The 12,773-nt window shown below is 55.2% G+C and overlaps 1 protein-coding gene across 10 annotated transcripts in view; it reads right to left on the bottom strand.

Annotated features, from left to right (window-relative positions):
- Positions 1-12,773, bottom strand: part of DCTN1 (dynactin subunit 1) — a 73,052-nt gene that overhangs the window by 3,183 nt on the left and 57,096 nt on the right. For 8 of the 10 annotated variants that reach the window (XM_077933673.1, XM_028744576.2, XM_077933670.1 and 5 more), the window contains 15 exons: positions 12,275-12,379; positions 11,839-12,030; positions 11,289-11,405; positions 9,613-9,765; positions 7,955-8,115; positions 7,663-7,831; positions 7,069-7,137; positions 6,510-6,572; positions 6,251-6,400; positions 5,972-6,133; positions 4,232-4,363; positions 3,659-3,787; positions 3,263-3,405; positions 2,135-2,301; positions 575-589 (listed from right to left, as the gene is read on the bottom strand). In XM_077933673.1, coding sequence (XP_077789799.1) covers positions 575-589; positions 2,135-2,301; positions 3,263-3,405; positions 3,659-3,787; positions 4,232-4,363; positions 5,972-6,133; positions 6,251-6,400; positions 6,510-6,572; positions 7,069-7,137; positions 7,663-7,831; positions 7,955-8,115; positions 9,613-9,765; positions 11,289-11,405; positions 11,839-12,030; positions 12,275-12,379 — 1,927 coding nt within the window. The remainder of the gene's footprint in view (positions 1-574; positions 590-2,134; positions 2,302-3,262; positions 3,406-3,658; positions 3,788-4,231; positions 4,364-5,971; positions 6,134-6,250; positions 6,401-6,509; positions 6,573-7,068; positions 7,138-7,662; positions 7,832-7,954; positions 8,116-9,612; positions 9,766-11,288; positions 11,406-11,838; positions 12,031-12,274; positions 12,380-12,773) is intronic. The other 2 variants (XM_077933668.1, XM_077933675.1) reach the window with 1 other exon arrangement.

The following is a 12,773-nucleotide window of genomic DNA, read 5'->3' as shown; positions in this document are numbered from 1 at the left end:
TGCGCCTGCATCAGGGCACCACAAGACTTGAGCTGAGCCCAGGAGGAGACAAGAGCTGAAGGCCCAGGAAAACACATGGGAACATGCAGCCAGCGGCAGAAAACGCAGTTTTGTACAAATATATGCAACAACATGCCGAACACTCTTCAGAAAGAGCCCCCACCTCATGCATGTGGGGGACCAAGACAGGTCTCCAGCCTCACCGTGCTTCCTTAGGGAGGCACTCAAATTGGACCAGACCCCTTGAAGCCCCAGCCCAGCCTCCCCAGAGCCCGGCTCATTTCCAAGCACAGGGGGGTGACGAGACATTTGCAGCAGAGGATGGGCGGGCTGGAGAAATGTTCTGTCACACACATGCTTTGCACCCTGGCATGCGACCTTGCTGTATTCCCCCCCCCCCCTTCCTTGGCACACACAAAAACCACCTCAGGCTGGGAATAGGGGGAAACAACTCTCGCAGCCGTCAGAGATTCCCCTCTGCCCCCAAAGGCAGCCTCAGAGTCCCCCTTGTGTCCTCGGGAGATTCCTGGCCCCAGGTGACCCCAGCAGCCCCACCTGGGCCATGCCACTGTACCTCTCTGCTGTTCCTCTGCAGCGGAAGCATGGAAGAGACGAGAAGGAGCAGAAATTAGGAGAGGCGTCCGAGAGAAGGCAGGAAAAACAGCAGCTTCTCTGGGTTTGCTTCTCTGGACTACACGACAAACCTGCTTTTGTGAGCCACGATGGGCCACCTCTTCTCAAGGGCACTGGGACACCAAGCATGCCACGGGGGCTCCCTTGCTCTGTAGCCCTTCAGGAAAAAACAATAGCCCCCCCCCCAGGTTTGGAGGAAGGTCACACAGCCCCCCGGGGCATGTGGGAGGAAAAAAGACCCAGAAGCAGCTCGTGTGAATCACTGAACGTGTCCAGAGGAGGGCAACCAAAATGGTCAGAGGCCTGGAAACGATGCCTTATGAGGAACGGCTAAGGGAGCTGGGCATGTTTAGCCTGGAGAAGAGGAGGTTAAGGGGTGATATGATAGCCATGTTCAAATATATAAAAGGATGTCACATAGAGGAGGGAGAAAGGTTGTTTTCTGCTGCTCCAGAGAAGCGGACACGGAGCAATGGATCCAAACTACAAGAAAGAAGATTCCACCTAAACATTAGGAAGAACTTCCTGACAGTAAGAGCTGTTCGACAGTGGAATTGGCTGCCAAGGAGTGTGGTGGAGTCTCCATCTTTGGAGGTCTTTAAGCAGAGGCTTGACAACCAGATGTCAGGAGTGCTCTGATGGTGTTTCCTGCTTGGCAGGGGGTTGGACTCGATGGCCCTTGTGGTCTATTCCAACTCTAGGATTCTATGATTCTATGATTCTATGAACAAAAAGAGGGCAGCGCCAGCACAAGGGAACCCACAACCAGGTGCAGAAGCTTCACTGACTGACCCTCCCCAGCCCAGCGCAGCTTGAGCAGATCAGCCCTCTTTTAATGGGTAGAGATCTCTGAAAGGCAGTGCGGCATGTGAATGTGAGTCCGGTGGCCTCAGCTCAAAGCAAACCCCTCCCTAGAGACAGCCACTCCAGCCTGGAACATCCCCTGCAGCAGGCTCAGAACTCTGAGATTCGCGGTCTAAAGAACCCCGTGGATCTCCGTGAGTTTGGATTTGAGATTCACCATCCAAAAGGGCAGAATTTTGCAGCTCTGGGCAAAGGTGGCGAAGTGATCCTCTGTGCATCGCCTCTGCAGCGCTCCAAGCAGGAGTTGCAGTGGGAAAGGGCTTCCGAGGCCGGTGGCTGTGAACTCAGCAGTGTAAAGCCTAGACCCTAGAGCCTCCCTCCCCAAATCCCTGGCTCTTTTGGATCAGCAAGGGAAGGGAAAAAGAGGAGGGTGGGGAGATTCTTGCTGGGAAATGGAGGAAGTGGAAATAAAGGGGGAGCAGGAAGCAACGTGCCCCTGCAAACTGTGCTGCCCAGGGCTGCCCCAGCAACAAGGAAGGAACAACTGGCAGGCAGGGAGTCCAGGAGGTTCCTCCAGCCCCTGCGTCCACCAGCTTCTCTGGAGTTGCTGGCCCTCCAGCACCCCAAGACTCTCGGGGCGTCTCTCCCCTGCAGTCTCCCCACCCCAAAGCATCCACACATGCTTCCGAGGGCTCACCTCCGGTGATGCCAGAGATGACGGAAGCCACTCCCGAGGGACCGACCCCACGGAGGCCCTCAATGGTGCGCTTGGACTGGTTGCTGAGCCGCTGCTTCAGCTCCTGCTTCTCGGACTCCAGCTGGTCAATGTCTGCTTGCAGGGCGTCCATCGTCTCCTCAAACTCCCTGCGGAGGGAGAAAGATACAGAGGAACTCAAGACCCTTCTAGGTTGCCCTCCTCCTCTGCACACGTTCCAGCTTGTCAACGTCCTTCTTAAATTGTGGTGCCTAGGACTAATAATTTTATTATTTACATGCCGCCTATCTGACTGGCTTGCCATTCTGGGCGGCTTTCAGCAACTAGACACAGTATTCCAGGCAGGGTCTGACTAAAGCAGAAGAGAGAGGAACTCTTCCCTTGATCTGGACACTCGACTTCTGTTGCATTTCCTTTGCCATTTATAAAAACACACAAAACTGCCTTATTCTGAGCCAGACCACTGGTCCAGCTGAGCATCACTACACTGACTGGCAGCTGCTCTCTGGGACTTCAGAGAGAGTTCTCTCCCACCTGCCCTGCCTGGAGATGCCACTGGGGACTGAGGCTCGACCACTGAGCTATGGGACCCTCCCCACTCTTTGCCAGGAAACAATGCCAATCAGTCCCAAACTTCTCTGGGTGTGAGCACACAGCCATGTGCATCTCAAGGCCAGAGCTGAGCTGCCCATTAAGTCTGTCTGGGTCATTCGTGGAAGCCAGCAGTGTCCAGAAATCAAACAGCCCCAGTTGACCTTTGGGCAAAAGAGCAGAGCGAAGGGGGCAGAGGAAGGCGGACAAGGAGGGGATGAGGAAGCTGTCTGAAACCAAGCTCTACCATCACAAGGGACACAGAAGGCAAAGGCCAAGGTCTCCAGGATGCCAGGTGCTGTGCCAGGGAGCAGATCCAGTCTTGGTCTTGAAATCCCTGGGCACACAGAGCCCACAGAGCCCTGGCTACGCCTGGCAAGACCCGATCTGTGTGTAGGCAAGCTCAGAGGACACAAGAGGATGTGAGTTTGGCACAGAAGATGCCAGCCAGCGTCTCCTACATCTGTCAATCCTCAGAGGACACCCCACTTCCTCCTCCACTCCCCGCCTCCCGCTTACTTCTCCTTCTTCTTCAGCAGAGCCTGGGTCTCGTCCAGCTTGGTCTGGATCTTCTCCACCCGGTCATCCGCGTCCTTGGAGGAGCTGTCCAGTTTCTTCTCCAGGAGGCTCAGGCGGACGTTGGCTTCGCTCAGCTCCTCACCCTGGGCAGCGGGAGGGAGGAAGGGCGCTTGTGGGAACGAGGACGGCCAGGCCTCTGGGGACGGGGCACCCGCAGGAGGACCCCAAGAGCTCTTCTCCGCTGACGCTCCATGTCCTCTGGAGCCAGGCAGCAGGAGCAGGGCCACCCACGGCCACCCACCTCTGGAGCAGCCCCCTGGGAGACTGGGCACCCTCCCCGTGGCAGAGCCTTCCCAGCCCCACCTGCTCCCGGGGAGAGGCAGCTCCTTAACTCACCTTGATTTTGAGGGACTTCTTCAGCTCCTTGATGACTGTCTCTCGGTCCTCCAGCTTCAGCCCCAGACCCTCAGCATCCGTGATCTCTGCCCGCAAGGCGGCTGCCCGCAGATCCACCGGAGGAGGAGACTGCAAGAGGAGCCCGTGTTGGGTTGCTCAGACATGGACCAGGTTCTGGGAGGCGTCTTGAGATACAGAGCATGCAATGAACCCCTCCCAAGGCCAGGGGAAGGCCCCACACCTTCCTTCCTCCTCAAAGGATTCAGCTGCAAGGAAGGCAGTGCGAGGAAGCAGACCAAGGGGGTCCCAGCATGGAAGCCAGCATCCTCCTTCCCACAGTAGCTGCCCCCCTGCCTCTGAGGCTCCTGCAAGCAGAACCCTCTCCCCACCTGAGACCCCATTTAAAATGGGGCTGGAAAAGGAGTGGCTTTCACTGGGGCACAGACACCCTCTCCCAACCAATAGGCTGGCCCCGTTAGCCAAGCACCAGCCAGGGGAATCTGCCCGCAAGTGCCTGGCTGGTGGCTGGCGGGTGAGGCCAGCTCTCTCTGCCCTCTCTCTGCGCAGGCTCACCTTGGCCTGAGGCTTGTCTGCATCGTACTCGCCCTCCTGCATGGCCGTGGCCATCTTGTTCATGGTGGCAATCAGGATGTTGCAGGACTGCCGCAGGCACTCGTGGGGGTTGATGCCTTGCGTGCCGTAGATCTGGAAGAGAATTGGGCAGGTCCAGAGGATGCCAATGCACGTTCCTCGGAGGCGCTGATCCCGGGCTGAGGTCTGCAGGGAGCTCCCCAGCCCTAATCGGCAGCAACGGAAGAGGAAGGGGCCAGCCTCCCCAGGCCTGGGGAGAACCGGGGAGAAAGGCCAGGCCTGGCCCAGTTGGGAGAGCAGGGGAGCTTCCAAGATCTCTGTACTGAGGAGGTGCAGAGGGAGGTTCCTTAGCCCAACAGCCCCTCAGCCCCCATAGTGCTGTCCAATTATTATCATTTTATTATTATTTATTGAATTTATACACCATCCTATACCTGGAGGTCTCAGGGCAGTTCACAGGACAAAACCAAAATATAAAACCACAAAATACACAATCAAAATAAAGACAACAACCCAATAACACCCCCCCCAAATAACACCACAGTTTAAAAGGCACCGGATGTCAATCAAATCAATCAAAGGCCTGGTTGAAGAGGAACATTTTTGCCTGGTGCCTAAAGGTGTATAATGAAGCTGCCAGGCAAACTTCCCTGGAGAGAGAAATCCATTGACAGGGAGCCACTGCAGAAAAGGCCCTGCTCTCATGTTGCCACCCTCTGCACCTCTTGAGGAGGAAGCACATGTAGAAGGGCCTCAGAAGATGATCTCAGGACCCAGGTAGGTTCATATGGGGAGAGGCGGTTCTTGCGGTATTGCGGTCCTGAACAGTTTAAGGCTTCGGAGATCAAAACCAGCACTTGGAATTTGACCCGGAAACTGACTGGTAGCCAGTGCAGTCGGACCAGGATCAGTGTAATGTGCTCAAATAAGTCTTGCCCTGGTGAGCAACCTGGCACTGAATTCTGCACTAGCTGAAGTTTCTGAACCATCTTCAGAGGCTGCCCTATGTAGAACGCATTGCAGTAATCTAACCTTGAGAGCATAGGCAGCAGTAGTTAGGCCATCCCTGTCCAGAAAGGGGCATCGCTGGACCACCAGCTGAAGCTGATGGAAGGCACTCCGGGCCACTGAGGCCACCTGAGCCTCGAGTGACAGCAAAGGATCCAGGAGGACCCCCAATCTACGAACCTGTTCCTTCAGAGGAAGTGTGACCCCATGAAGGCAAGTGACCTCTCAGCCATCCGGTCTAGGGAAGCAAACCCCCCACTAACAGGGCCTCCGTCTTATCTGGATTGAGCTTCAGTTTGTTGGCTCTCATCCAGTCCACTACCGAGGCAACTGCTCAAGGGAGCCAAGCAGCAATACTTTGGAGCCACTGGGGGTGTAGTGGTTAGAGCATCCATCTAGGACCTGGGAGGCCAGCGAGCAAATCCCTGCTCAGCAAGGAAGCTCCCTGGGTGACTCCAGACCAGCCACACACTCACAGGATCCTTGTGGGGACAAAATGGGGAGGGGGAGAATCACGGACGCCCCCTTGAGCTCTTTGGAGGAAAAAGGCGGATACAAGTGCAATAATCAATCAATCAATTAGTAGCTGTGTGTGAGCCAGGATTTAACCCTGCCAACCTGCAGCAGCCGCACACCCCCCCCCCCCGGTGATTCTCCAGGGGATCCTGCTCTGCCCACTGACAGACGCAGCCAAATGCAGCGGAGGCCCCTTACCTGCTCGCTGGCCTTGAAGGCCAGGTCTTCCAGCTTCACGGCCTGGAGACCCTCGTTCTCCGTCAGAGGGGCAATCATCTGAGCCCCTGCAGCCGCCACCTCCTGCAGCACAGCCACCACCCACGTCAGGTGCTTGCGGCAATCCAGCAGCGTGTCTGCGACCTGGGAGATCAGAGCAGGGTCAAGAGGAGGCCATGCGCTCAGCTTCGGGGAAAGGGGCACGTTACTCCCTCAAGGGGGCTGGAAGCCCAGCTCTCTGTCCCGGGCCGGGCGACCCACCTGCTGCCCAAAGCCGAGCGCTGCAGGGATGCCGGGGGCGTCGGTGCCAGGCATGCGGCGCCGGATCTTCTTGCAGAACTGCCGGATGTCGCTGCAGGAGGTCTCCAGGTCCTTCAGGAGGATGGCAAAATCGGACACCTCCTGCCCGGTCTGAAAGCGGGAAGAAGGGCAACGTCAGGACCCACGGCTGGGGCAAGCAGCCTCGCCAAGGAGACCCCCACCTGGCTGCCTCCTGGGGGCGGGGGGCGGATGGGCTTACCTGCAGGAAGGACCGCAGCCTGCCCACCTCCACACTCATGCAGTCCAAGGCACTCTGGGTGAACTGCAAGCAAGCAAAGGCACCGTTACCTGGGCCTGCGCAGGGCAGCCAAGGCCTAGGAAGATGTGGCTTGGGATGGGGCTGATGATGTCAAGCTCCCTGGGGAGGGGGGACTGATTTTGCGGGGTTCTGAATACAGCATGGTTTCACTCCATATTTTTTGTGTGTGATTGTTCTGAAACACACACAGAGGGAGAGAGAGAACTTTTTTTCTGGGGGGACACAAGGGGACGCATACCCCTAAACATTTTGTGAATTTAAGTTTGGCCTCATTGAGGAGAAGTTTTTCAATGTGAGTAGGAAAATGAGAGTATCCCTAAACATTTTGTTAAGAAAAAAGCACTGTGTGTGTGTGTGTGAGTGAGGGAGAGTGAGAGAGAGAGAGCTGGGAGAGACCAGGGTTCAAATCCCCCCCACTGCCCCACTGACCTTGGGGGCCAGTCTCTGCCTCTTTCAGCCTATGAGGAGACGGGGAGAGCCACAAACACCACCTGCTCACCTTGATGTGGTCAGCCAGCTGCATAGTGCATTCCTCCGCCTGGTCAGCCAGATGGATGCTGTACAGGTGCTGGAAGGGAGAGAAGGAGGAACAGTGAGGGGGGGCACCTCTGCTGCTGAGCTCCAACTGGCTTTCAATCCACCTCAGCCAAAGCAGAGCCAGAGGGCCTTGCCCCCCCCCCCAACATGCCGGCCTTGCCCTCTGTTGATCTTGCCACCACCAGGAGAGCTGCAGCAAACAGAAGGGCACCCATCCTTGAAAGAAACCAGCGCAGCAGCATGGCGGGACCGGACTCTGCAGACAGCCCTTCTGGGAAGCAGGCTTGGCGGCCCTGGGCTCTTAAAGGAGCCCCAGCCGCTCCACACTCTCAGTCTTTTCCTGGCACTGGGGGGAGGTGCAGCCAGGGCTTGAATTATGGGGATGGGGGAACAGCCCCTTTACCTTTTGGGGGGGGGAGTGCCTGGCCAAAATTGAGAGAGGGCAGCCAGGAGGTGGGGCTAGAGGATTTCATGAAATGCCCACCCCCTTTCCCAGCATAAATCAGCGTGACGCGGGCTCCCCTTGCTGTGGTCCTGGGGGGCAGGGCCCCCTCACCTGATAGTACTTGATGGCTTTGGTCAAGGGCTCGACATTGACGGTCTCATCCAGCTGGTCCTTGTGCAGCAGCTCAATCAGGAAGTCCAGGGACCTCTCGTGGACGCTCATCTCGGGGTACAGGGTCCCCACTTTCTTGTAGATCTCCACGCTGCACTTGTTCAAGGCCCTGAGCAAGAGGGGGGGCGAGAGAGGTTGGGGCCATCAGGCTCAGGCAGGAGGGGGCACAGAAGCCACCCACTCAGGGGGCTGCTTCAGGGGGACCCCGGGACCCCCGGGCCGGAGGACTTACTGCTCATATTTGTGCAGAGTGGCTTGCAGGAGGCTGAGGGAATACACCAGCCCGGCAGCAAAGCTCAGCTGCTCCCCTGGCGCCCCCCGGAGGCCAGCGCGCTCGGCACAGTTCTCGTTCAGCTCAAACTTCTCCTGGGCCTGCTTGCTGATCAGCTCGGCCTGTTCCAAGAGAGAGAGGGAGGGGAGGCGTCAGAGGTTCAGCGTGCCCCACCCCACGGCATCGCTCCAGTATTATCTGGGATAAAGGAAAGGCCCTTTTCACACAGTGCAGACCTAAAACTGCAGAGCTCCCTCTCGCAGGAGGCAGTGATGGCCAACAACTGAGACGCCTTTAAACGAGGATTCAAGCAATTCCTGGAAGAGAGGGCTTTTGGTGCCTACTAGTCTATGCTAAACCTAGACAGCATCTTAAAAAGCAGAGACATCTCCCCTCTCCATTCTGAAGGAAATCAGCCCTGAGTGCTCACTGGAGGGACAGATCCTGAAGCTGAGGCTCCAATACTTTGGCCGCCTCATGAGAAGAGAAGACTCCCTGGAAAAGACCCTGATGTTGGGAGAGATGGAGGGCCCAAGGAGAAGGGGACGACAGAGGACGAGATGGTTGGATAGTGTTCTCAAAGCTGTGGGAGGCAGTGGAAGACAGGAGGGCCTGGCGTGCTCTGGTCCAGGGGGTCACAAAGAGGCGGACACGACTAAACAACTGAACAACAACAAGTCTCTGCTCTGCCTCCACAGTCAGAGATACAAAATGCTGCTGAATAATACCAGTTGCAGGAAACCACAGGAGAGAAGACCAAGCCTATTTTGATGTTAGATGATGTGGTTGTATTATTTTGCTTTGTAAAATCTATTGGGTTGGGGGGGGGTAGGATTAGAAATGCTAATTTATCTTTTCCTGCAGATAGTATAGCCCTGAGTTGTAACGGGGGAGGGGGGGGAGAGTGAGCACCTGGTTGCTGAGAATTTGGGATGTGGGATGTATGGTAAAATTAATTCACCTGTAAGGGAAGGAGGAGAGTTAAATAATAATGTTTTTTTTTTAAGTAAAACTGGTGTTGAATTAAGTTTTATTCTGAACAGAGTCCCTTGTCCTAACTTAGTCAACAGGTCTATTCTGAGCAAAACTTAGTTTGAATACCACTTGATATATTTTTGTAATCTATTGTAATGTGAAGGTTGAAGGTTTTCTGCAACCATATATGCTACTGGGTAGTGTTTAAAAAAGTATACAGTGGTACCTCTGGATGTGAACAGGATCCGTTCCGGAGCCCCGTTCGCATCCTGAGCAGAATGCAACCTGCGCCTGTGTGTCTGTGCGTACGCAGGTTGCGACTCACCGCTTATGCGCATGACATCATTTTGAGCGTCTGCGCATGCGCGAGTGGAAAAACCCGGAAGTAACCCATTCCGTTACTTCTGGGTCACCACGGAGTGCAACCTGAAAACGCTCAACCTAAAGCAACTTTAACCCGAGGTATGACTGTAAAAATTATTCAGGTTCAGGTGAGAAATTTCAGACAACGTAATTTTTTCTGTAGGAAACAGACTAGCAAAAACCTGATTATTTACTGACCTAAATCATTTGTGGTTGGCGTGTTTCTGTTGGAAAGGAAGACGTGGCGACACCACCACCCCCTCCAGTCGCTCGCAGCCTACCTTGCAGATGAGCCGTGGGATGAGCAGCAGCACCAGGACGCAGTCGTGGTCCCCGCCATGACGCAGGAAGCTGTCCGGCATGAAGGAGGTGAGGAGGGAGACGTGGCGGTTGGCCTGGTGAACCTCCATCTGGCGCAGCTCCATCTCGATGGCCTGGAGGGGGACCGAGAGAAGCCCATTGAACACCCCCGTTCTCTGGCTCTCAGGGCTGCAAGAGACACCTGGGGGCGGCACCAGGAACACCTCCAGGCCCCACGTGTGAGTGCGGCACAGGAGAGCAGGAACCCCACTGCAGTGATCAGGTGGGATTGCCATGAGGAATTAGAAAAAATATGGAGCAAGCCATTTGTGTCAGCAATGAAAGCATTGCGTTGACTGGGTTTGAGCCATTTTGATATGATTTTTCATCAATCCACGCCTCTGCTTCCCTGTCCTATTTCTCTTGCTTGACAAGTCATGTACACAGCCCAGGAGGAGGAGTTTGGATTTGATATCCCACATTATCACTACCCGAAGGAGTCTCAAAGCGGCTAACATTCTCCTTTCCCTTCCTCCCCCACAACAAAGACTCTGTGAGGTGAGTGGGGCTGAGAGACTTCAGAGAAGTGTGACTGGCCCAAGGTCACCCAGCAGCTGCAGGTGGAGGAGCGGAGATTTCCCCAGATTACGAGTCTGCTGCTCTTAACCACTACACCACCAGTTGCCAGTTGCTTCATCAGGCATCCTCAGTACATAAAGATCGTAGGTTACCTTGATGTAGTTTAATCTTTAGATAGATCTTAGGGGCCAGGAAGAGAGTTCACAGGAGATGGTGAATACTTTTTCCTTGCCATCCTTCCGTCCTCTCCTGTTTATGACCTTCCTAAAAGCTTCCTCTTTGCTTCCTCTTTTATTTACTCTGAATTGCATATGCATGCTCAAGTAGGAAATTAGCTCTTTGTAGTTTTGACTTTAACTTTGTCCCCATGTGGGGTTTTTTATGAAATGCTCAGAGGAAATCTGATTGGTACTTCCGAACACTTTACACAGTGTTCGTAAGAACCAATCAGATTTTGTGAATAAAACGACCCGGGCCGGAGGGTGGAGAGGAATTATTATTATACGCACTCCTCCTAGAGTCTTGCTGGCTCAAGCCTCTGTGTGTATTTTATTATCAGAGTCCAATCCTTCCTTTACTTTCGGAAGGCCTCACCCCACAAAACCCCCAGACTCTCCGAGATGTCTCCCACCGCTGCTACTCCACCATTTGTGCCAGTGGGGCTTTGCTCTGGACTCCACAATCGCGTCTGAGATGAGCCTGAAGGTGTCCCAGGAGCCCTGGCAGACTACCCTGAACCTGTATTTATTTGTTTTACTGATATCCTGCTGCAACCTAGTAAACTATTCTCGAAAATACAAGCCTCATTCAAGGTTACTATTCTAATCAGAACTGGTTTCTGAAAAATCAAGCCTGAACTTTCAGGTTCACAGACTTCAGAAAACAGGTCGTCTGTCTGAACTGAAACTATCTGTAACATTATTTTGAAGCACTGCTTTAAGACAAGCTCAAGCGTGTCTTCCTGGCCCCAGCTCTTCAATTTCTAACATGGGTTTGGGATGGGAAATGGGGTTCTCCCCCTTCCCTGTCCGTCCCCCCCCCCCCCCGCCTATCCCTGCTGGTCTCCAGCTGAGCATACCTTGGCGTGAGCTTTGGTCTCCGCAAATTTAATCTTGAAGTCAAACATTTCAGGCGGAGGCTGCTGCTGCCTCTCCACAGAGGCCTCTTGCTGGTTCATCAGCTCCCGGTTAACATCCTGGAACAGGGAGAGCAGGAGTGAGGCATGCTGGGAAGTGCATGGCTCAAGGAGGAGGAGGAGGAGTGCATGGCTCAAGGAGGAACCGGAGAGGGAGAGAGCACATATAGGTGCATAGAGATGTTGTGGCACCTTATCGCCTCCTGGCCCCAGTGCAGGAGAAGTTTGGCCCGAGGGGCAGCCTGGAAAGAGGAGACCCACGTGTGGCCTCTCCAGTTCCTGTTCCACACAAGGCTCCTCGCGCTGATGCTCGCCTGTCCCTCTCATGCGCTTGGAAACAAAGTCTTGCCCTTGCACAGACATTTTCGCTGGGGGAGGAGGCCAGGTGCCCTCCAAAAGGGGCAGGAGCCCGTCATCCCTCCCGCAAGGCTGTCCTCCATCACCCGAGCCTGGCCTGCTCTGCGCCCCGCCTTCCTCCCCCCACAGCAAGCACCTGCAAGTGCGCAGTCAGCTCCCGATACTTCTTGATGGTCTGCTGGTAGTCGGCCACCGTCTCCTGAGCCGCCTCCACGCGCTTCTCCGCCTCTCGCACCCGGGCAGTTGCCATGTCCAGCTGCTCTCGCAGCTCCAGCTCTGTCTCCCTGGCGTTCTCCTGAAGCTCATCGTTCATCTCGTTTATGGCTTCCTGGAAAGGGGGGAGGGCGTGGGGGGTGAACATGGAGGACGCAACAGCAGGAGGCCCTTGGTGGCCAAAGACAGACTGACCACCAGCAGCGACAAGGATGAGGAGGGCACCCCACAGCCCGCCTGTGGGCCATGGCAGCATCTGGGGAGAGACATGCAAGAGGCCCCACTCCCTCTTGCCACGAGGCAGATAAAACAAAAGCCAGCCCTCTCCCCTCCCTGCTCCTCCGCCCCCTCAATCTCACCAGGTCTGAAACTGTCTCGCGAAGCTCCCGGACCTTCTCCTCCAGGTCCAGGTTCCTCTCGGTCAGCGTCTCCACCATCTCCTCAGCCCCCAGAGCAGCATCCACCTGCGAGAAAGGACACAGGGTTGGGCCCAGACCTGGAGCGATCCGGGCACAGCCTCCCCATCCCAGCCCCTGCCCTGGAGAGAAGAGGGAGCCCGGCCCCAGAAACCAAGGCTGAGCTCTGACCATTGTCACCTTCCTTATTATTGGTTATGCTTGTTAGTCAACTTTTCTCACAGAGTGAAGCAAGGCAGCTGGCATTTACAAGCAACCAAGACAAAACAACTTACTGAAATGGATCTTAAAAGAGAGCTAAGCCTCTATACTCAAACTGCTCCTTTGTGAGCATCCCTAACCTTCCAGAGCCGACGTGCTGAGGGGGCTTACCCAGCAAGCAAGGCAGAGAGTGTAAAAGCTCAACCAGTCAGCCTGCAACCGCGTCTGGTTGAAACTGCAG

The sequence above is a fragment of the Podarcis muralis genome, chromosome 9 (genome assembly GCF_964188315.1).
Source record: "Podarcis muralis chromosome 9, rPodMur119.hap1.1, whole genome shotgun sequence".
Classification (NCBI taxonomy): domain Eukaryota; kingdom Metazoa; phylum Chordata; class Lepidosauria; order Squamata; family Lacertidae; genus Podarcis; species Podarcis muralis.
Note: the sequence above shows the minus strand (reverse complement) of the source record. Positions and strands in the feature narration are given on the sequence as shown.